General features: G+C 43.6%; 1 protein-coding gene across 3 annotated transcripts in view; it reads right to left on the bottom strand.

Annotated features, from left to right (window-relative positions):
* GRIA1 (glutamate ionotropic receptor AMPA type subunit 1) overlaps positions 1-22,018 on the bottom strand; it is a 287,126-nt gene extending 265,108 nt beyond the window's left edge. For 2 of the 3 annotated variants that reach the window (XM_012752752.2, XM_012752761.2), the window contains exons 1-2: positions 21,610-22,018; positions 18,446-18,583 (exon numbers count right to left, since the gene is read on the bottom strand). In XM_012752752.2, coding sequence (XP_012608206.1) covers positions 18,446-18,583; positions 21,610-21,691 — 220 coding nt within the window. In that variant the 5' untranslated portion in view covers positions 21,692-22,018. The remainder of the gene's footprint in view (positions 1-18,445; positions 18,584-21,609) is intronic. The other variant, XM_075996242.1, reaches the window with a different exon arrangement.
* Positions 22,019-22,997: the final 979 nt, after the last annotated feature.

Here is a 22,997-nt window from a genome sequence, read left to right as displayed (position 1 = left end):
AAAGACTGGGTTCATAATCACTGCTCTTTGTGATCTCTGTTCAGCAGAGACACACGGGGGATGGAGGCTGTTAAAACAGGCAGGGTCACAGAGGGGAACTGAAACAAAGAGAGCATCGGCGAGCTGCCTTAGATCACAGGCTAATCGGAGACAGAACTGAGGCTTAAGCCTGACTGTCCTATTTCCATCTTTCCTGTGGACCACACTGTGGCTCACTGACTCAGGACAAATGAAGCGACCAAGATAGAGGGTGTCAAAAAATCAGCCCTCCTCCTGAGCAACACCAAATACCCTGTGCATCTCCTCCACTGTTCTGCGGGTGTTAGGTTTTCCCGGGCATCTGCGTTGGCGGGGGAATTCAGAGTATTTGTGGATAACAGATGTGCATATTTTCTTGGTCTAGTGAGATGAAGAGAAGTGGGAGGAGGCTGGGCACGGGGCCAGCCCTCAGCAGAACTGTCAAAATCCCAGGTCTAGTCTGTAGGACTCCCTCTGTTTCCCAGGTGCACCCCACACACCCTTTTACTTAAGCTTCCCTTTGCATCCTATCCACCGTCTCCATAGTCTCACTTACTATGGAGGAAACGCCTCAATTACCAGGTACATAAGTCAGCTCAGGCTGCCATAAGAAAATACTATAGCATGGCTGGCTTAAACAACAACAATTTATTTTTTCACAGCTCTGGAGGCTGGAAGTGCAAGATCAGGGTGTCAGCATGGGTGGATTCTGGTAAGGACTCTCTTCCCGGCTTGCAAGTGGCTGCAGTCTCACTGTATGTTCACATGGCCTTTCCTTGGTGCATACGCACAGAGGACGAGAGGCAGCAAGCTCTCTGATGTCTCTTACATGAGCATTCATCTTGTCATGAGGATCCCACCCTCATGACCTCATCTAAACCTAATTATCTCCCAATGGCCCCACCTCCAAATACCATCGAATTGAGGGTTAAGGCTTTAACATATGAATTTGATGAAGGGGTAGGAACATAATTCAATCCATAGCACCATGGATTCTGCCCGTGGATTTAGTGCCATGCTCAGAAAGATTTATCTTTATCGGTCAAGAGATGTTAGAGAGGGCAAGTTTGAACCCAGTGGAAGACTTTCTACCAGTAGCGCCACAGGCACTGGGCCATCAAGGTGGAGGTGGTGAGGAAATTCTGCAAAAGAGCCAGGTTTCTAATAGTCTTACTGATGGAAAGATACCCAGAAACCGAGAAACCAAACCCTCACCACTGCTAGCCAGTCCACAGTTTTAGGATGGGCTCTACCATGTTGAGTCACAATCTGTCAAGCCATATCTTCTACAAACTGGTCTTTGTTTTGGCCTCCTGAGCCATGGAGAATAAATGCAATCCTTTTTCAAAGATGAACTGTTTAGATGCTTGGGGATGAAGACTAACCCACACTTGGTCTAACTTTTTCCTTCTCAGAACCTCTAACCATTCCTCACTGAAAATGCTTTCATATCCTTGACCATCTGAGCATGCTCTGTAAGCCTGGCACAATTATTCCTACAACTTCCATGTGAAGTCCAATCACCCAAGGTGCAAAGGAGCCAATCACTTAATTTGCTTATAATATCTGCCTCCCCTCCCACACATCAGATAAAGGTCTGAATTTTGCTGCCTCAGGGCCATGGAAAATTCCCCCTCACCCCAATCTATGCCCCCTCACCCCCATCCTGCCTACTGATCTCATCATCTTTTGCTCAGCCTCTCCGTGCAATCTGCCCCTTTTACTTTTGATATTAATGTTATATGTTGCATGAAAAATGATTTATTTTAACCTGCCTATTTTTGAAACAGATTTGTTTTTATTTTTGTTTTTTTCAACAGTAGTGCAGAGGCTGGGTGTTATTTCCTGGGCGGTCATCTGAAGGTGGGCTACCTAGAACTGACCTAGAACTGGCTTTGCAGGGACGAGAAGAGGAAGCAGGGCAGCAAGGCTAGCCCACACCAATTTGGCAAGTGCTTTCCCTGAGTCCTCCAGTTGTTCCTGAAATCCCCAGCAATTCCTTGTTCTGGGTAAAAACTATTTGCAGGACTGGCTCCAACAACTGATAGGGGGCCTGGAAGAGTGGAAGGAAGTCTCTCTTGGTAGTCAGAAGTCCTGTGTTAGAATCACGACCAGCCACTGATTGACTGCAGACGAATCCCTTTGTACTGTCTAGTCCTCAGTTTCGCCTTATGTAAAACAGGAGATTAACCTAAGCATTGAGTCTTACAAGATATTCACAGCCAATTTGGCAAAAAGAAGGACTATTAAGTTTGGAAAGTACATGCCCTACCCTCTTTTTAGCAATTAACAAACACATTAGCACATTAAAGGTTCCTTGCAATCCTAAATAATCCCCCTCCTGCTTTAATCCAGCATGGCTGAATTTATGACCATGCAACCTTCCCTCAACACCCCCAGCTCCCCCCAAACCTGTTAACATCCTCAGAACATCAGAGTTCTAACGGGAAGCATTGGCTAGATGAGTTCCTAAAGTCCTCTAAAAATGAACCCCCTCGTGTCCATTAGGTAGAATGTGGATCTTCTGCATCATTTGATATCAGATAACTTTAGTCTTACTGAGGATTATTAGTAATTACTAAATAAACTCATCCTTATTTACATAAAAAGAGAATCTTTGAAATATGGGCTAAGAGAGTTCCCATTATCATTCTCTCCCTGAAATACTTCTTTCCTGGCCTTCAATGTCTTCTCTAGTCTAATACCAGCCAATTTCCCCAAATGTATCTTCCAGGGATCCCCAGAAACCCTCATACAAATCTCCAAACTCACCATGTTAACTTCCCATCTTTTTCATGAATTCTTTTTCAGTCACCTCACCCCCAACCTTCCCATTCCCATCTACAATCCCAGACAATCCCTGTTCACAAGCACCAGACCTACAGCATACTGTGATCAAGGCAACATTAAACTAGGATCAATACAGTCATCTCACTAAGTCAAGAGGGCTGAAAAGTACATTTCAGAAACTATCTCAATTACAAAGGTTAGAAAAAAAGTCAGGTTCTGATTAATCCTCAGTTATATCCTAAAATTCACTTTCTCAGAGCAGTTCATTCCTCAAACACTGTACTCAACATTGCCCTTTATTTCACTCCAGCAGCAACTAGCTATATATTTAGTTAAAGCATTTTGCTTTTTTGCTCCCAAATAAGTACAGGGCCAGATTTAAATTTTATTTTATTTTATTTTATTATTTTAAGGCAGCTGAATCCAAGCAAGACCTGGAGAACAAAAAAGAACCATCATATGGTAAAAGGAAACAAGTAGCAAAGTGGCTTTATCTTGAGGTTTTGTTGTTGCTGTCATTTTCAGATCAAAGAGGCTTTAGATCTAGCGATCGCCTCACTAAATTACAAAATCCCATCCAGAGCGTTTTTATTCTCTGTGCCCCTCATTTCAACAAGAACATTGGATTTTCTGATGAAGACTCTGGAGGGCATTTCCAAAGAAGCTTGTCATCACAAACAATTAAGTTGAACAAACAATAATAGCTTCCATTTATTGGGCACTTAGTCTACACCAGGCTTTACGCTAAGCACTTTCCAAGTTTATCTCCTTCAATCTGTATAACTCTAAAAGAAATATATTATTACTCTCAGCTTATAAAACAAGAAACTAAGGCTTTGAGAGGTTAAGCCAATTATAAAGATCACACAGGATCCGAAATTAGGAAAGTGTCTCTAAGTGTCCTTGCTCTTAACCACTGTGTTACCCTGAAAATATTTATATTGAGCATCTGCCCTGGGCAACTGAGTTGCAAATACAAATAATCATATGCTCTTACCCAACTATGTCTGGGTCTTGACATATTGAGTATTAGGTTTAGATACATGTTTTGCTTGAGCCCATGAAATATTAGAAGACATGATGCAAGCTGAGGCTATAAATATATTTGCATGATAAGGCTTAGCCTCTTGTGTCCCTCTGAGCCCCTCCATGAGAAGAGCAGGTCTTTTTGTAGCTGCTGCTCCTTGACCCTCAATCCCTAAATAAAGATGCATGGGGAAGATCTAAACTGCCCAGAAGTCCCCCTGATCTAGCCTAGAACATAGTCAGAACCATGGCCAATCTGCGGACCGCAGGCTGAAACCCCCAGGCTGTGTTTATTAAAAATGTTTTTTACGGGCGCGGTGGCTCACGCCTGTAATCCTAGCACTCTGGGAGGCCGAGGCGGGCGGATTGCTCAAGGTCGGGAGTTCGAAACCAGCCTGAGCGAGACCCCGTCTCTACTAAAAAAATAGAAAGAAATTAATTGACCAACTAAAAGTATATATACAAAAGGTCGCTTTAAGACCTTTTTGCTTTCTGTTCTTTTTGTCCGGAAAATTCTAGAGTCTAGATCTGTGCTGCTTAATATGGCCACTAGCCACATGTGATTATTTAAATTCAAACTGATAGAAGTTAAATAACATTAAAGATTTAGTTCTTCAGCCATACTGGCCAGACTTCAAATGTGCAACAGACCTACGTGGCCACTGGCTGCCATGCTAGACAGCCCGGATACAGAATGTCTCTCATCACTGCAAAAAGTTCTATGGGTCATAACAAGGCTCAGTTAAAAGATCACCTCTTTAGAGAAGCCTGCCATGACCATCCCTCTAAAGTAGCTCTCCAGCTTACTTCCTGCCCCTTAACTCTATTCGGCTATGTGTGCATCATTTATCAAGTGTTTGAAATCATTCGTGCATTTGTTCCCCAGAATGCAGACCCCAAGAGTGCAGGGACCTTGTTGGCTTTGTTTTCTGTTTGTTGTATCCCCAGGGTCTAGTAGACACTAGCGGGCTGAATGAATGAATGAAGTATTACCACTTGGCGGTAAGGAGTATTCCAGGTGGAAGCAGTAGCTTCAACAAAGCAGTAAGAAGTTGGGAGGCTTGTTTGTGACAACAGTGGGAGTTTGGCTAGAACGTAGAGTGTACAGTGTTTGATAAGTCTCAAGAGGTGGCCAACTGAGACCATATTTTCTGAGAGACTCATATTCTTGGCTGAGTCTGAACTTGAAATAAGATGGGGAGCCACTGATGATTTTTATTTATTTATTTGAGACAGGAAAGTTTCATAATTAGAAATAGTCTTCAATAAATTGATCTTCCAGCTGTGAGACAAGTGGATTATATCATGGGGACTAGTCAGAAGCCTGAAGCCACAATCCAGTGAAAAAAGTCAAAAATGGGGATAGATTCAAGAATCACAGTGGTGGTGAAATCAACATATCACATTTGTTATATGGAGAAGTTGACAGAATCTGAGGAGTCAAACAAGACATTCGTATTTTGAGCCTGAATGATTCAACAGAAGCAAAGTGAGGGAAGAGCAATGAATTTGGCAAGAAAAATGTCAAGTTCTGTTTCTGATATGTTAAACTCAGAATGGATAGGCCAGAATCTTAGGGACAGGGGAGACATTGGGGAGGGAAAAAGGGAGCATAGGGAGACAGAAAGGGTCCCAAAAGTGGAGTTTGAGGAGAACATAGCTCCACAAAGCTTAGGGTTCTTGAGGAGGGATGTGAAGACCCTCATAGGGCTTAGGCTACAAGAAACAAAGACGTAAAGACAGCTGCATTTGCCGATGAGAAACTCATCCCTAACCCTAGAAGAACTGGCTCATTATGTCAGAGTAGAGCCATATTTTAAAGTATTTAGAGTGATCATGGAGTAAAGAAGAAGAGCTGGTAAGGGCAGTGTAAGTTATTTTACCAAAGCTAATAAACTACCTGGATTCCAGAATCCATGTAGACCCTTATGGACTTCCCATCCCCCCACACTCCTGCTTTTCGGTGTCCGGAGTGAAGATCAAATGGAGGGCTTGCATTAGGTGTTCTCTGCCCTCCCTTGTAGCTGTGGCACCTCCCTCGTCTTAGGTGCTATGGAGCACCTTAGCCAGATAGGTTAGGGATGCTGGAGCTTAGCCTGCTTGCTCAAGAGAGACTCTTTTCTAATTAACCACCGCAATTAACAAACGGGGTTTGGCACAGAGCTGAGATGAAGTTCTTCGATTTAACATTTCCTTCACACATAATTTAAATCTCAGAATCCTTTTTATAATCACACACTTGGAAAGGGATCTAGAAGCCATCTAGTTCATTTTCATCCTATGTGAAAGAATGAATATATGTATGAACACACACACACACACACACACACACACACACACACACACACACACACTTTCTGCCATCCTAATAAGCAACAACTCTTGAATATTCTGGAGCCAAGACAAGAAGTATAGCCAATTCCATCACCTCTGTTAGGACTTCCCTAGCATACTGCATCCTCTCTGCCTTGCTATGCTTAGTGGCTTCCAATGCCTGGCACCATCGAGCCTCAGACGCGAGTACATCTTCGCCAGCCCTTGACTTGCACATATGACATGGTGGAGAGCAGCTAGCATCTGCCCCAAGACAACTGAGTGGCCTAGTTTGCAGGGAATTTTTTTACAGAGCACCTCATTCTCTTCTGCCTAGACCAAGATTCTCAATCCAATTTTCCCTTAGTGCTAGTTTTTCACATTCCACAGGGGATCTTACTCCCATCTGGTTCTTTTCAAACTTTTATGACTGAGTTCAAAAGTCCTCTTCATAGAGAGACCTTCCTTGAACACTTAATCTAAAGTATCCTGAATACCTAATCTAGGCTGTCTTCTCTACCATATTGATTGTATCACCACATCCTATTTTCTTTATGACCCTAGTAATGATCTCTATTTTTTTCATTCGGAAATGTATTTACTGCCTGTCTTCCTAATTAGAATATATGCTCCATGGAGACCAGGACCACATCTGTCATTCTCCAGTGTTGCTTCAGGGCCTAGCAAAGTGTGGAACACAGAAGTGGTTGCTTCTATGAGTTAGTTATTGTTGCAAAATAAACCTGCTACAAAATATACCAATTTCAGTGGTATACAACAATGAGCATTTACTGTAGTGCTCACAAGTCTGCAGGTCAGCTGGGACAGCTCTGCTTCAGACTTTAGTGTGTGGGTTTTGGGTTGGCTGGGGCATCTCTCCTTAGTGTATTTCTCTTCCTTATGGGCCAGCCACCTCTCTGGGGCATGTTCTTCTCATGGCCTCTGCTTGAAACATGTCTACTAATGTCTAAGTTGCCAAAGCAAGTCACGTGACCAAAGGTAACATTAATGGAGCAGGTAGGTATGCTCTTCATATTGAGAGAGATATGAATAATTGGGAGAGATACGAATAATTGCCAAGTAGTAACCAAATCTGCCATGATGCTCCACAAATATCAGTGATTGAATAAATGAATGTCTCCCTATAGATCAGCTAACCTTTTTAGCTAGACCACTGTTCAGCCATTACAGACCTGTGTCTCATAAGTGTTAGTTTCAGGATTTCAGTCCACTGTAAGTCCACGATCTAATATAAAAGGACCATACCACCCTGTTATCCTTCAACAGGAGCCAACTTATGGTCTGTGCCGGTTTAAGAGAGGTTAAACCCTCCTTCATTTGATCCTAGCTCTCCCTGTCCCCCCCTCTTGAGGCATAGGGAATGTTTCATTCCTGCCAAAAACTACAGGGGATAGAACCAATTAGAAGAACCTACCATCTGGTGGTGTGGGCTCATCAGATTTGCAGCCAAGTTTCCAACTGGGACTGTTAAAGACTTTGTGCACAATAGCTTCAGTGTTTGAGTAGAGCAGGAAATGTCTTGGTCACTGGGTGAGAGTACAGGTGCCTCAAGATCACCAGATATCTTAGGGCTGCCAGCTCCAACACATTATCAGAGTGGACTGAAGGGACCACTCCTTGTCACACCTATGTGGGTGGACAGAACTTCCCAAAACTGTTCCATGAACACAGGTTTGCTCCTAGCAGGGCAGAGATTACCAAAGACCCTTCACAGCACTAACTAACTCATAAGATTGAATTTTAAACCTACTGTCTTCCCTGACCTCTGATCTTGCCTTACCCACCAGAGTTCCTTTTATGTTCTTTTCTTATTGGTGTAGTCTATGGCTTCAGCATGTTGAGTCTTGGTCTACATTGGTCCAGCTTCAGCTTCTTTGAATTTTCTCTTCTGAAGAGATGTGCAATGGGGGGAATACACACACACACACACACACACACACACAGAGAGAGAAATACACACACACATATATATGTATATGTGTGTATATATATGCCATGTGTATATGTGTGTGTGTATATATATATATATAGTGCCTATTGAGCATCCAATCTCCATTCTTTTGGTAATACATCCTGATTTCCTTTGGGGGGGGGAATTACCCCTCCCCCATGTCCATATAGTTTGGGCAGGCTAGTTTAAATCAACAATCATCTGGTCCTTCTCACCACCCCAAGCTCTAAGAATGATCATTTGACAAGGCCCAGGCCAGCCAAAAGACTGCAATGTCCTGGCCACTGTGTCATATTCAGAAATGAGTATATGTGCCGAGTTTCATAAAATGACTTCAAGCCCAGGACTTTTGTGGCCTTGATGAACAAAGAGAAATTCCCTTTCCACTGGACTTCGAGCTGGGCAGATGAAGGCTGGCACTGCTGGAACCTGGTGTGCGGCACACATATGCCTAAGAGTAAAGCCAATCTAAACAAAAGCTAAGTCTAATGATCTGGAGGGTATGTCTCAGTCCTACTGACATCATTCAAGTTCTAGGATCCAGCCATACCTGAAGTCAAAACTATCCGTTTAGTTGGGTTTTTATCACTTGCCACCAAAGAGTCCTCACTGCTCACCACCTAAATGGGGTTGCTCTCTTCTTCCTATAAACAATGATTTGTTAATCCAAAGGAACTCTGTGATCCACATAGTTAGTCCATTCCTGTGGACTGAATCATGAGCAAAAAGAAATTCTTCCAAACTTAGTGTTTCTACATAATTAAACTTAGGATAAACTTAGCCTTAAGATTTTAATTTTCCCCATACACAAAAGAGACTAATTCATAGATAATGACCACCTTCATAGGAAAACACTAAAGATTAATTAGTCACATTGTGTAATACTTATGTGCATTTATGTTAATATATAAGAAGCTTGGTTAATTATATTACCCTGCATTTGCCTAGCACTTCAGATATTTCAAAACTCTTTAATGTAAGCAATGGCATTTTTCTGTTCTAATAACCCTGAAAATCAGGTATTACCTACCCCATATTATACCTCTAGAAACTAAACTGGATACAAAGACTTCTCAAAGTCATACAGCAAGTTAATGTCAGAACTGGCATTGAACAAGTTATTTCAAATCGTACGTAAACGAATCATTCTGTTAAATATCATTGGAAATTGTCCTATTGATCTATGATGCTCTTAAAATCAGAAAAAATATACACAGATGATTAAAATTTTATTGGGATAATCATCACATCATTATTTTTAAGAAAAAAATAATTGGAAATAAATGAGATATTCAATAAAAGGAGGTAGCTTAAATAAATCAGGGTACATATATACAATGGGGGACTTTCAGAAAGGCATTAAAAATGAACATGTAAGAGTAAAAATAATGTAAATGTTATACTAGGTAAAAAAATCATGTTATAAGATGGCAAAATAAATCTATTAACATTTTAAATTGATGAGTTCAGCAAAAAAGATGTAAAGTTTATTCTTGGTACTACAATTAACACAAATTTTATTGTGTTTGCTGTCTGTGTTCCCATGGCTTTCTATAATACACATATCACTTTCGTAGACAAAATAAAGGCCATCCTCAAAAAGGACATTTCCATCCTAGAAGTTCTAGATAATGAACTCACTGAGACTGACCTAACTGTGGGCTGTCAATTTCATTGGCCTCCAACTGCCTTATTACCCCAATTTTGCCTGCGTTCTCTGAGACCTGGATCTCCCGTGGCCTCAGGCTTCCCTGCACTCTCTGGCCAGCAGGCTGGGGCACACCGAAGTCACAAGAGTGGTCAGGAGTGAAAAGAGATTTCCAGTAAACTTGTGCCCTGTATACCCCATGAAGGCAGCTGGCACAGGGCACCCCAGGCTTTGTGAAAGAGCAGAGGGCGGTGTGACCAAAGCCACAGGTGCCAATGCAAGGGGAGGAGGACCCCCCAGCAGGGGCCCTGGGTCCCACAAGGGGGCAGCAAATATGGCAGCCACTGGAAGGAGGAAAGTCTACCCAGATCATAATGTCTAGGGATTAAACCAGAAACACACAAACCTCTGCTCCCTCTGAAAGCTGTGTCCTCCTCTGTGGAAAGGGGAGACTGAAAGTGCCTACCTCATGGCATTTTATTGAGAGGAAAGTTGGTTCTAAACCTACTATCATTTGGTCCTTCCCATAATAACCATGTATGGTCAATATTATTACTACTACCTCCTTTTGAAAGAAACTGAGGCCCCCCCAAAAAAGTTGACTTGCACAAGCCATGGAAAAGCCAGGCCTTGGACCAGAAATCTTTTATTTAGAAAATGGAAACTTAGACCGTATTTAGGACCTTTCATGACGACAGTCCGGCAGGAGCTGGAATGAGCTTTCAATTTGACTTACACCTGGTTTTCACCCCTATAACTTGCCAGCTACACAGTAAAAACCATCCATAGAAATTTACAGTGCAGCCTGATGGGACTCTCCAGACTCACACTATCAAAGCTTTGTTGTAAACAGCTGTGATTCAGGCCTATTTTCATGACTGCCGCTACTATTATATGGTATACACCATTCATTCATTCATTCACTCATTCATTCATTCATTCATTTAGCACCACCGAACACTATCCTGTTGTGAAGACTGTGTTGGGAAGCTGAAGAAAACAAGGCCACTGGCCTCATATCCTTTAGTCCAGTTGGGGAGATAAGACAAAAGAGTTCAGGGGACTAAAGCTCAAGGCAGGGCTAAGTGTGACAGTTGCCATGGGCAGGGTACAAAGGGCCAAGGGAGAGAGGAGGATGTGAACATGAGAAAGCAAGGAAGGCTCAACAAAGAAGCTTCAGTAAGAGCTAGGACTGACCAGAAGGACAGAATTTCAACAGGGGGGTATAGGAGTAGTAGTTTGAGGGTGCAAGTGGAGGAAAGGGCAGCGTGAATTTGAGGACCACTGAGTTGTCTGAGTTGACCAGAGACTGGCCGAGCCTCAGGGTAGCGTGTGGCTTTCCTGTTGATGAGATTAAGTGGGGAGTCGGGATGATTCCTGCCTCTACACAGGCTCACCGGGCCTCCAGGCCTTGTGCTGGATCAGCCTCCAATCTCCACGAACACCCACAGGCACGCACAGAGCCACACACGGCTGCAACTCACCCCTCCACCAGTCGTGAGCTTCCCTTCCCTGCCAGCATCTGTCGCCATCCCTCTGCCCATCTGCCAGACTCCATCCCAAATTGGTGATGGGAGTAAAGGAACAAAGGCCATTGCTACACAAGCCAAAAGTCTCCAGGGAGTATGAATTTGGCAAAGTACTCTCAAGCATCTGATTCCAAGTGAGAAAACAGAAATCTAAACCTGGCACTTCTCTGCTTAAAAGCCTTCAGTGGGTTTCCCACAGCTCTTGGGCTAAAGATCAAAATCCATAACAAGGCCTACAAGGCTTGGCCAGGCCTCTGCCAGGAAGAGTCTTAAATATTCCTCCTATTCCTAACATCATATCACCAAAGCCTTTAGTTCTCAGTCTAAACACCTGTTCATCCTCCTGCCTAGAACTTGTTCCTTTGTAATATGCTTTCATAGAATCATGGTCCTTTCTTTCAGATCATTCATCTCAACTTATAATGATATGCTCATTTGTGAGATTATTTGAGTAATAGCTGCATCCCTTCTTAGCCGGTAAGCTCCATGAGCACAGGGGGCTGCTTTCTGTGTTGTACACAAGAGTAAGCACTCCATAAATATTTGCTGAATATTGAATGAGTGCACCTGAGCCCCACAGTAGGCATAATGCTTCTGCATTTGCATACAAAATGTGGCCTGCATGAGCAATGCAGGGGGCGGGAAATCTAGAGCTTTCCTTAGGTTCTCAGTTGGTTTAGGGACCTTTCCCCCAGCCAAAGACTAGAAAACTTTTTGAATTGTCTATCCATGGCATTTTCCATATGTCCTCATTGTAGAAATAAAGCCCTAGAAGGATTCTCAGAGATCATGAGCTTCATTTTATAAGTAAGCATGAGAGGGAGATGCTTCTTCATAGCCTCACCTGAATGATTCAAGACCATAGTCCAATGTTTGAATGCATGTCTTTAAATCCCAATTTAGTGTGCTTCTTACTACATCAAAAATGATGTGTGTATACAAATATATATATATGTATATTGCATTATTTTCCAATCTATGTTCTACTTGCCTTTACAAAATCAACTCAAATGTCCTTGTTTTATGAAACCTAGATTCCTCCAACTAGAAGTTTTCCTTTCCTCCTCTGAATGTGTGTGTGTATGTGTGTGTGTGTGTGTGTGTGTGTGTGTGAGAGAGAGAGAGAGAGAGAGAGAGAGAGTCTCATATCACAGCTTTTTTTGTTCATGCTTATTTCCTCTATAAGAACCTAAGCCCCTTAAGGGGAGAATCAATGTCTAATGCATTTTTATTGTCCTCAATTTCTAGTGCAATGCCTTGTAATGGCAAATAGATTTCATCTCTTGCATCAACTCTGACCAATTTGTGGTAGCTGCTTAGAATGCTATGGTGAGAGGGAATTTGAGGCCATGTGCAGACTCGGTGGGAAAGAATTCTGTAGTCAATGAGTGCTGTCTGCAAGGGTAGGGAAGCGGGCAGTAATGGTACATATGTCCCCATAGAAAGCAATAATAAAAGTGCTTTGGATGAATGAATGAACAAAATAAATGAATTGCATCAGTTTTTCCAGTGTCCTATATGACTACTTTATCCTGAGCATCTCAGAGAAGAGCAGGAATCTCACTCATCCCAGCCGAGGTCTTCAAACTAGTCAGAGGAAGAAATGTTTACAAATACTTTTCTGTACAGAAAAACTGATGATTATCAATATTATAATATACAAACCAAGGGTCAACCACAGACAGATGTTGACACCTGCATGTCTCAAAATGAAGGCGCAGGTGGAGCTGGGAGAGCCAAATCAGATTGGATTGCAATGCTAACCAGAAAATGGTAGACATCTGGCATTGAACCCAGAGCATCGTGTGGGTGCAGGTGGCAAATCTGAACTCTGCACTATGTGAAAACATGCATATGCGGTAGTGGTTGGGGGAAGGGAGGAGGAATACTATGACTTTGCCCACCCAAATGCCCTCCTCTCACTCCACCATTAAAATTTGCTCCATACTTTAATGCCTGCTAAAGTTCCATCTCCCCCAAGAAGTTTTCATTATCCACAGCCATAGCTTCTGCCTTGGAAGTCTTGACTCTTATTCTTAAATCACTGTGGCACTCCTACTGCTGAGCTCTTTCATTGCTGTTTCACTTCTTTGTGTCCATATAGTCATAAATCTTCAAAAAGAGAAAGCTCATTGAGTTCTGGAGGCCCCAAAATTGGCTTAGGTTTTTTTTAATTTGTTACATAACATGAAGACGACACAATAGCTCTCTCACGCTTATACTTAAAAGAGGGCAGTACTTATCAGCTCTAGATAATAGCAGCTGAGCAGGAATGTGGGGCCAGGGTTGCTTAAGGTCCTAAGTTTCTTCAAAGAAGCCAGAAATCTTTATTTGTATATCAAATTTGGAAAAGCATTCCATGCAAACTATTAGTTTGCAACTCTGAAAATGATGAGCCATGCTCAGGTTAGAGCTAAAAGGTAATCTGTCTGTTGCCAGTGTCTAAAGTCTTGTAAGACTACCTGAGCTTCCCAAGTAGGTCCGCAATAGGGGGAGAATTAAGGAAGTAATCAAGGATGTACTTTCTACCAATCATCACTGAGGCTCTCAGCATCTTTATGTTGTATGATTTCCTAACTCCTAGAGACAATTGTTTATTTGTGTTAGAAGCATACCCAGGTCTTCTCAACACTAAACTATGTATCTACATAGTCTTGATGGACAGCAGTTCATATTGTGGTAGTAGAGCTAACCTGTAAAGATACAACACAGGCAACATCGCAGGACAAGTCAATCAAGGCTTGCATATTCAATGCTTGTAAGAGCCAGCAAGTAAAGAAAATAAGAGAAACGGCCCCTTGGGAAAGAGCCTGTCGAGATGGGGTAATTCCTGTTTCATCACGGCAAATTGAAGCTACATAGACCTGGAACCCAGTGTTCCCAGATCTTTTAAAATTTTAAGAGACACAAGATACACAACTTTCCATGTCAAATTCCATGATTCTTAAACAGTATGTGGCCCCCAAAGACCATCTCTGTGCCAGCACTTGCTTCTGGATGGCTATTTGGTGAGCCCTTCTGCAGCACTTGATAAGTGCCAAGTGAGAAGACTGCCATGGAATGCCACTGGAGGTCAAAGCAGGGGAACAACAAGGTAAACGTCCTCTTTGCCTTTGCACATGCCACTCCCTCTGCCTGGAAAGTGCCTGCCTCTTCCCCTCTCCTGCCCCCTCACCTTGTCCCCCTGGAAAACTGCTCCTAATTCTGAAGACTCAATTCAACCGCCACCCTCTGAGAAGCCAATCCCACTCCTCAAGGCATTTGTAACACTGTACAAATTGCTGCTATAGCACTTACAACATTACATTTTAATTTTCTCTTTACAGGACAGTCTTGCTTCACTAGAGATAAAGTACTCCAGGGCAGGGAATGCATCTTATAATACTTTTGTCTGCATTTCTAGTACTTAACATCATGCCTGGGTTTGGTTAAGGGCTTAAAAATGCTTACTAAAGGAATGGAAGACTTTTTAGATTAAAGAGTTTTTCAAAGTGTAAGCCCCATATTAACTACTATAAAATTCCCCCCAGGGCTTGCTCTTGAATATTCTGATTCAGGAAGTAGAGAGTTTGTCCCTGAGTCTTGCTTTAAACAAGCACCTTGAGTGAATTTTATGTGCACTGAAGTTTGAGACACTCTGGGTTGAACCCAGAAGGAATGAAGCTGTGTCTTCTTCGTTGTCTCTTATATAACTAGCATCTGGCACATTGCTTGGCATGAAGTAGGCATTCGGAATGCATTTGCTGAATGAATGGATGAATGAATGAAAAGGTAAGAATTAAGTTGTAGCAATGCTACTCAGACATCTACTAGGAACCCCAATCAGAATTTCATTCATTCCTTTCTTTACACTTACCACAAAGGCACCAAGATAAGCTGGTTGGTAAATACCTTCTCTAAGGACAGGCCCCTTCCTGTCCCCGACCCATGCCCCTGTATGCTTGAAACAGTGTTCAGAGGAGATCCCAAGGCATATAGGTTGCTGATTCAATGACTTTACCCTTGAATGATGGCTGACAAAAAAAAAAAAAAAGCAAGCAAGATTGAAAGCAAAGAAGACACCAAACTCTCACCTTGGCCAGTGGTATTAGTAATACTCCTCTTCCATCTTCCTGTGTTCCTACCCTAGAACCACCACCCTTTCTTTTTAATCCCCTGTTGCAAACATGCCCAGCAGGAACTGTTGTTAAACTTCCTGTCTCTTCCCTTCTCCACCCTCTGGTGGAGGGATAATGAATAGCAAAATGTGCAGGAAAAAAAAAAAATCAAGCGACAGCAAAAATCATGGTCATTTCCTGGGGATATGACTGACTAGGGCAGTTAATGTAAGGTGACTACCAGTCCAGATTTCAAAAAGAGCACATTAAATTAAATCATAATAAGATGCTTTTCTTGGTTTTCTGTATATGATAAATTAACCCATTCTGCCCCAAATTGCTCTGCTTGCTTTGACATTTTTATTCAATTCAAGCTGCCACAGATGTAAAGTTTTCCCAGACCAACGGACTACAGTGAACATAGCCCCAAAGGGTTCTGTAGCCTCACATGAAAGTTAGCAGAGACTCTTTCAGGCAGGCCACCATTTCCACACAAATTGCCCAGTACCCACTGATCTTGGAGCTAAAGAGAAGAAATGAAAGATCTAAGCACAAAATACATTGCTTCTCAATATATATTGCTTCAAAATATATTGCTTCTCAAAACAATGTCCCCCACTGCTGTTTTGTCATCTCTGCATTTCCAATGTCCATTTCAATTTATAGGCTTGGAAGAAACATTTAGAGAATAACCAAATGAACAAGGCAGGGATTCATGAACACCTGTTTACTAGTATATGGCAGGCATCACATTCAAGAACCCAGATCCATCCACTCTAGGCCCATTGACCAAAATGGACAACATTGCCTGTACCATATCACTCCCTCCCCAATAAATAGCTAACAACTCCATTAGAGATCAGGTCTTAGGTTGTTAAGATAACAATACAGAGAAGCACCACCTTTTGCTTTAGAACATTTCCTCCTATTTTTGTCTTTTATTATCTTGTCCTGCCAGTCAACATCTTGACACTAGCAGAGCAGTTAACATCTCTTTCCACCAAACTCTGCTGTAGGCAGTTCTCAGCAGTAGGAGCGGAGTGAATACACATGCCAGCCATTTATTCTTCTTGATTCTCTAAGCGAGTAATTCTTCTTGAATAATGGGCCCCTTTGAGAGTATGACAAAAGCTATGGAGTATGACAAAAGCCATGGAGCCTCTCCCCAGGAAATAATTTAGCACATGCATATGCACACAAAATATTATGCTTTATCTCATGTGGTTTATAGTTGCACTGATGCCCACACCCAAATCCCCCTGCGAGACCCTACTCTAAGCCATATCAAAAGAAATTGGAGGTTCTCTGATAGTTAAATATCTACTCAATATTATTCAAGCTTCCCGAGGAGATGGTTTCATAGAACTATAGTTCAACAATTAAGCTTCAGCTCTTTTTTAAGGGTAGTGACTAACACAGTGGACAAGATTTTCAACCTCAGCATTACCAAAATGCAGAATTGCTACTTTATTTATTCAACGGGCCACTCATGGGCAAAATCACAGCTATAGTTTGAAACGTTATAAGTTTTTCTTCTTAGGTGCTTTATCAGGTCCCTGAATGACAAGACCTTGAATATTCCCTTTCATTCCTTGGGTCATCTCACTATAGTTGATGAAGTTACCATAAGGATAAGTATATCTACCACAGAGTCCAGCAACATGAACCTTGGGGGTCAGGAGACCACCATTGACTTACTGGGTGACCTTGGACAAGTTACATAGCCTATCGTGGCCTCAGTTTCCTCATCTCTGAAAGGAAGATAATGTATACTACTCTGCAAGGCTCCTATAAAGATTAAATGAGCTAACACATGAAAAGCAATTAGTGCATTGCATGAGCCATGTCAATCTTTAATAAATGATAATGAATGTTACTATAAATGTCTATAAAGTACTTATCATAATTCCTGATGCACAGTAAGTTCCCAATAAATGAAATCTGGTATAATTATAATTCTTGAAATTGATATCAACATGATGAGTGGTCTTAGGGATGGGAAGAATTCTGACTTCTCACTTTGAGAATTCAAAGCATGCTCAGCTCGAATTGGTGAGAGCCCACCACGTGCAAATGTGGGAAAGATGATGGAAATACGGTCTGTGCCTTCGACCATCCACAGCTCAGCAGAAGTCACCACGTCAGTAGTTATACACAAGCCTATGGTGCCAATTTACTTCAGTTTCTGGTCTCAAATTGTTCTTGCACATTCAGCTCACACCTCCATGCCATAAATTTTTACTTGAGTTTAATCCCTGAAGGGAAAATGTCTCTGCTGATTAATTTTTATTCTGTCATCTGTCATAAAATGGCATTCATGCAGCCATACGGGCTTTCTTTGCAGTCCTTGTTGCCAGAAAAACTCAGAATGATGTTTGTTGCCCACATTTTATAATGCATTCAATTCAGATACCTGAGATTTATCTAGCCCTTCTTCTTCTTGAGGTCATCTTTGTTCTGCTTTCTGCTCAAAGGCGATCCTACAAACTCTGTCTTAAGCAGTCAATCACTTCAAGCCATTTTAAAAATAATCAAAGCATCAAGTTTTAAGTAATTATTGGTCACTTCCCCCAAATGGGAAACCAGATGTACACAACTTCTTAGCTATCCTTTTTTTATCAAGCTACAAAGATATTTTTCTCCTTTTAACTTGTGGACAAGAAACAACTTCAGCATTTTAAACCACATTCTCATAACGCCAGAACCTTTAATTCTACATCTCTCAGAAGTTTCCAAAGTGTGAAACTCTCTCAGCTGAACCAGAAAAACCTCTGTGAGGTAGAGGAGATGCAGTCAACCCAAGTACCCATCTGTTGGCATTTAAAGTTAGCTGACAGTGAAAAAGCAAACCCATTCCATGAAGTATTGCAGGGGCTAAAATGCCAACTGCTGGAATCACTCAGATGGCTCTGGAAATTTTTCTTGGAGGGCTTTCTCTTATGAAGACTAATGGCAACTAAAGTCATTTTTGCAACACCACCACCTACCCACAGGCCCTCCTTTCATTGGTCCAGCACAGAAAGAAAGCTCAGAAATAGAAGCAACTACTTACATCTATAGGTCATCTCAAAGCTGTCACTGATGTTCACAATATCAATCTGGGGGAGCAGCTTCGGGGGCTCTGTGAGTTGCGACAAAGCAAATCTAAAAGCGGCATGTTCCTGTGACTGCTGGTTTGGAAATAATCCCCCTAGGAGGAAAGAGAATGCAACATGGTATGGGCTAGAGACAGGCTCGAGTTCCTCATCAGCCCACCCCAGAGGAGCCCTTTTCTTCTCCCCATGCCAGACTCACTAGTTGTAGCCTTTAGTAGTGGAGATGACAGTTCAAATAGACCCAATGGAATGCTGAGGCTTAGACTTCTACAGATGAGCTTTTATGTGACAAGGGCCTCTAACATCTATCACTCTGCTCAAACATTTGATTGTGTGCCCCTCAATTCAGCTAAGGTCAGAGAAAACAGGAGACATGGGGCATTTCTCTTCTTCCCCCTTTGGGCAAATCACCCGGGAGGGCTTTGCTCTTGCACATACATAAACCCTCCCTGTGTTTAATTTGTATCAGCCCCATTTCTCACTACAGAGCCTTACAGGAAGTAGGTGCTAATCAGCGTTGCAGAGTGATTGAAATCTAGCTCCAGTGCCCTGTGGGCTTCTCTAGCACTATAACCATAACCGTTTGCCTGGACACTCGTGGTCTTTGCCCTGGCAAGACCTGCATGCAATTTAACCATTGCATCACCTCTAAGGTTTATTATTCATTTCTTCTGAAAACTCTTGATTTTCAGCAAACAATGTTTTGCTGCTTCTTTCACCGCACATGATCCTAGCTACCTAGGAATGACTTGTTACATAAGGGATTACCATTGTGTGTTTGCATGGTAGAACCTTGTGCTTCAAAGATGTGGGCTCTTAAAAATGTCAAGAGAATACAAACATTCTATTCTAGCATTATAAAAAGCACAGCAAAGGTGCCTGCTGGAGCTCCTGTTCCAAGAAACAAGGGTACATGGCTTACCCTTGTATTTACCGTGGACATGTGAATGAATTAAAGTGCATTTCTGTGAATTAAAATCAGCTATTTCTAGAGACTGAACTATAATGAATGTTTACACTGAAGTTTATCTCAGATTCAACAGGAATTGCAGTTCCAACATAATGTACTTTTTATATGGTGGGTATGTGTTTGTTTTTAAGAACTAATAAAGGGATGGCAGGGCTTTTGTTAGAGACCATACAAGTAGAATCAAGTACTACCGATGGCAGTGATATTTTCACCATTTGTTCTACAATTTGATGTCTCAACCTCTTATTTGAAAACAGTAGCCTTGGTTTTATCAATTGAACAAGCAAGTTAGGGCTAAATGTGATTTTAAAACATCTACAGAGAAACACAAGCACACACAGTGTACACACGTACGCAGCAAAACATCCCCATGCACCTATCCCAATGACAATGCACACAAGTACACCGGACAAGCATTCCCAATCAGCAAAGGCTAGGCAACAAATAAGTGCAAACGTAAACAGTGTCACACATAAGAGAGAGTGACATCCACATGCACATGTGCCCCCACTTTAAAGAGTAAAAACAAACAAAAAAAAGTCATTCTTGATTCTGATGCGTGTCTCCCCCCACCCCAGATGACCACACCCCAAATGCTTCCCTGCCCCCTCCTCCCCCTCTGCAATGAATGAAAGAGAAGAAGTAGGAGGTGGGGAGGTAGAAGGCTACAGGCTGGGCTGCAAGGGAAGTGTCTTCCTTGAAGACAGGAAGTTTTGCTTGCGAGGCACTAGCACACATATACATACACAATTCAGAATGTAGCTTAACAGGTGTCAGGAAACAAAGCAAGTTACTCCAAGGCTGCTCCAACCCCCCTCCCAGCCAGCTAGCTGGAGAGGCCAAAAGAGATGGGTACTGCAGCACATGTGTGCTCGATAAAATACCAACTCTAACACAGCCCCTCCCCCCAAAAAAAGAAACCACACACACACACAAAGAACACAAACTACCAGCAATGGGAACTTTCCCTAGTGAAGCTATCTCCCTGGAGGGGCAGGGGGTGGGGCACGGAAACCAAACCAGCCAAGACACCTCCAAGCAAAGCAAAGCAGCACGCTTGATTCTGGGGCGCAAACAGCCCTGAGAGGCTGGTTACACGGAAGCCCCAAGCCCTCGTGGTCACGCTTTGTTATTGGTGCCTTTGCTTCTGTTAGTTTTCCTCTCCCCCATTATTATTATTAAGAGTAGTGATATCTGTCAGCTTCCCCATAAACACAGGAAGGGTGGCGGGGGGCCTTTTAGAAACACAGCGACCCAGAAGGGGAAAGGAAAAGGCATGCAGCATGTTGCAACCTGCCTCCAAGTTGAGGGGATGGAGCCCAGGGATGAGGACGGCGGACAGCCAACAGGAGGAGAAAGGAGCGTGTGTACGTGTGTGTTTGTGTGTGTGTAGAAGCTGGACAACCTCTGTGGACAGGAAATCCAAGAGGAGTGGGCAACTGAAGGGATACAGAAAAGGCAGGCTAGGAAGTTCCAGGAGAGAGGGAGTGAGGACCACCAGCCCAGCATGGCAGACAGCAAAAAGAAGGCAGCCGGGGAGCCCAGGGCAGGAGAGAGAGCCCGCCTGCCCGTTCTGGAGTGGGGGCCCTTCTGGCATTATCTCAGGGGCTGCAATACACCCAGCACCCTTCACTCCTTCTTCTAGAGGGTCTCTTTCCCCTCCCCCAGTTAAGAAAGCACTGCCTCCCTCCATTAAATATATATATGTGTGCATATTGAATATATAGCCACACACATAAATACACGCGCCATGCATACTTATATAAATAAATGAAACCCAGCACCATCTCCCAAGCCATACAGTTAACTCTTTAAACACCCGCCACCCTTTTCCATGCTACAGCCTGATTTTTTTTTCCTCCAAAGCTGTGGTTCCTCCATTTCACATGCTCATGCCTGGAGTGGGAGTGGGGTATGTGTGTGTGTGTGCGCGCGTGTGTGTGAACACTTCCCCTCTGCCCCTCGTGGGAACAGGAGAAGCCCCCTCCCCTGGCTGGCAGCCCAAGTCTCCCTCCCATCACCGCAGCATAGCTTTAGAGAGCAAGCACAACAGTCAGTACTGGGGAGGGGGAACACAAGCCCACTGCCCCCACCCCAAAAATCCCCCGGCCAGACCCAGAAAGTCCCTCCCCAGGCTGCCCCCTCACTCACCGATCTGGATATTGTTGGGGAAATTGGCACCTACTACCGCGCCTAGGAAACCGGTGCAGAAGAAGGCAAAAATGTGCTGCATATTCCTTTTTGCATTGGCGAAAAAGAAGCCCAGGTCCAATCATAGATTTGGTGTTTCCCCCCCTTCCCTGTATTCCTCTCTCGCTGTTCTGCCCGTTCTTTTCCTCCTGCAGTTCCTTCCTTCCTTGCTTGCTTCCTTCCTTCCTTCTGTGAGGTTTGTCTTGTTTCCCTTGGAATCCGAACACTTAAACTGCAGCGTTAACACCAACTGACAGCCAGATTAACTGGGCACGGGAGGAGAAGCCCGTGCTCATGCTAGCTGGAGCGCTGGCTCCCCCTCTCCCTCGCGCAGCCTGCCTCTCTCTCCCTCCCTTGCGCTGTCGCTGTCGCTCTCCCCCTCACACTCGCACAGGCAGCAGCGAGCTCGGCGCTGATACCCACGGAGCCAGCTCGGAGTTCCACAGCCGGCCGCCCCTACCTGCCCCCGCCCGCCTCGCGCCCTCACCTCATCCTCCTGGCTGAGCGTGCAGAGGGGTGGGTGGGCTCGTGGGAAGGGGGGTGACGCGTGGCGCTGGGGCCTCAAAGGGGGCGACCCCACAGTCCCCTCCACCCTCCCCCGCCCTCCCCGGCTCTCCCTGCCCCCTCCCCCACCCCAGGGCCTAAGGCAACGCTGGGAATGTGGGATCAGCTGGAAGTCAGTAGGTGGCAGGGGGTCCCCACAGTAGTCCTCAATCCATCGGCTGCTTGATCTAGGTCACTTTTTCTAGGAGCGCAAGGCTGCGCTGCATATATCTCCAGCACTCCACTGGCCCAATTATTCCTACAACTAATTCCTGAGGGGAAGACCCTAGAAATCCCTCCTAGGAAATTTAAAGGAAAAAAAAAAAAAGCTTTCTTTCCTGCTAACGGGAGGAATAATAGATAAAGACAGACAATGGAGGATCTGGAATGACTGGCAGGTGTCCTGACCACCAGCGGCTATTTGCCAGTCTCAGTCCACCTGTACCAGTGGAATTGGTGGTCTCATTCACAGCCTGGGCATTTAAAAATCCCCTTCCCCTCCCCTGCATTCCACAGGAGTCTATAGCATCAGAATCGTGTGGGTGTACAATAAAGACTTAGGATACTTACACAGAGCAATTACATGAGTCATTTTGCAAGATTTCTAGTGAGAGGACTCGGGCTTCTTTCAGTTCTCTCTGGATGCTGGTCATGTCTAGTGTAAGCAGGAACTCCATAGACTCTCCTGAACCAGGCCTTCTGCTGGAATAACCTGGAGAGAGAACAACTGTGCTCAGGGAAAGTGTGTGGGTTGCAAAGCAGCAGTCGCTAACAACCACAGAGCACTTTACAGTTTATAAGGCAAC

Source organism: Microcebus murinus, chromosome 21 (assembly GCF_040939455.1).
Source record: "Microcebus murinus isolate Inina chromosome 21, M.murinus_Inina_mat1.0, whole genome shotgun sequence".
NCBI classification, from domain to species: Eukaryota; Metazoa; Chordata; class Mammalia; order Primates; family Cheirogaleidae; genus Microcebus; species Microcebus murinus.
Note: the sequence above shows the minus strand (reverse complement) of the source record. Positions and strands in the feature narration are given on the sequence as shown.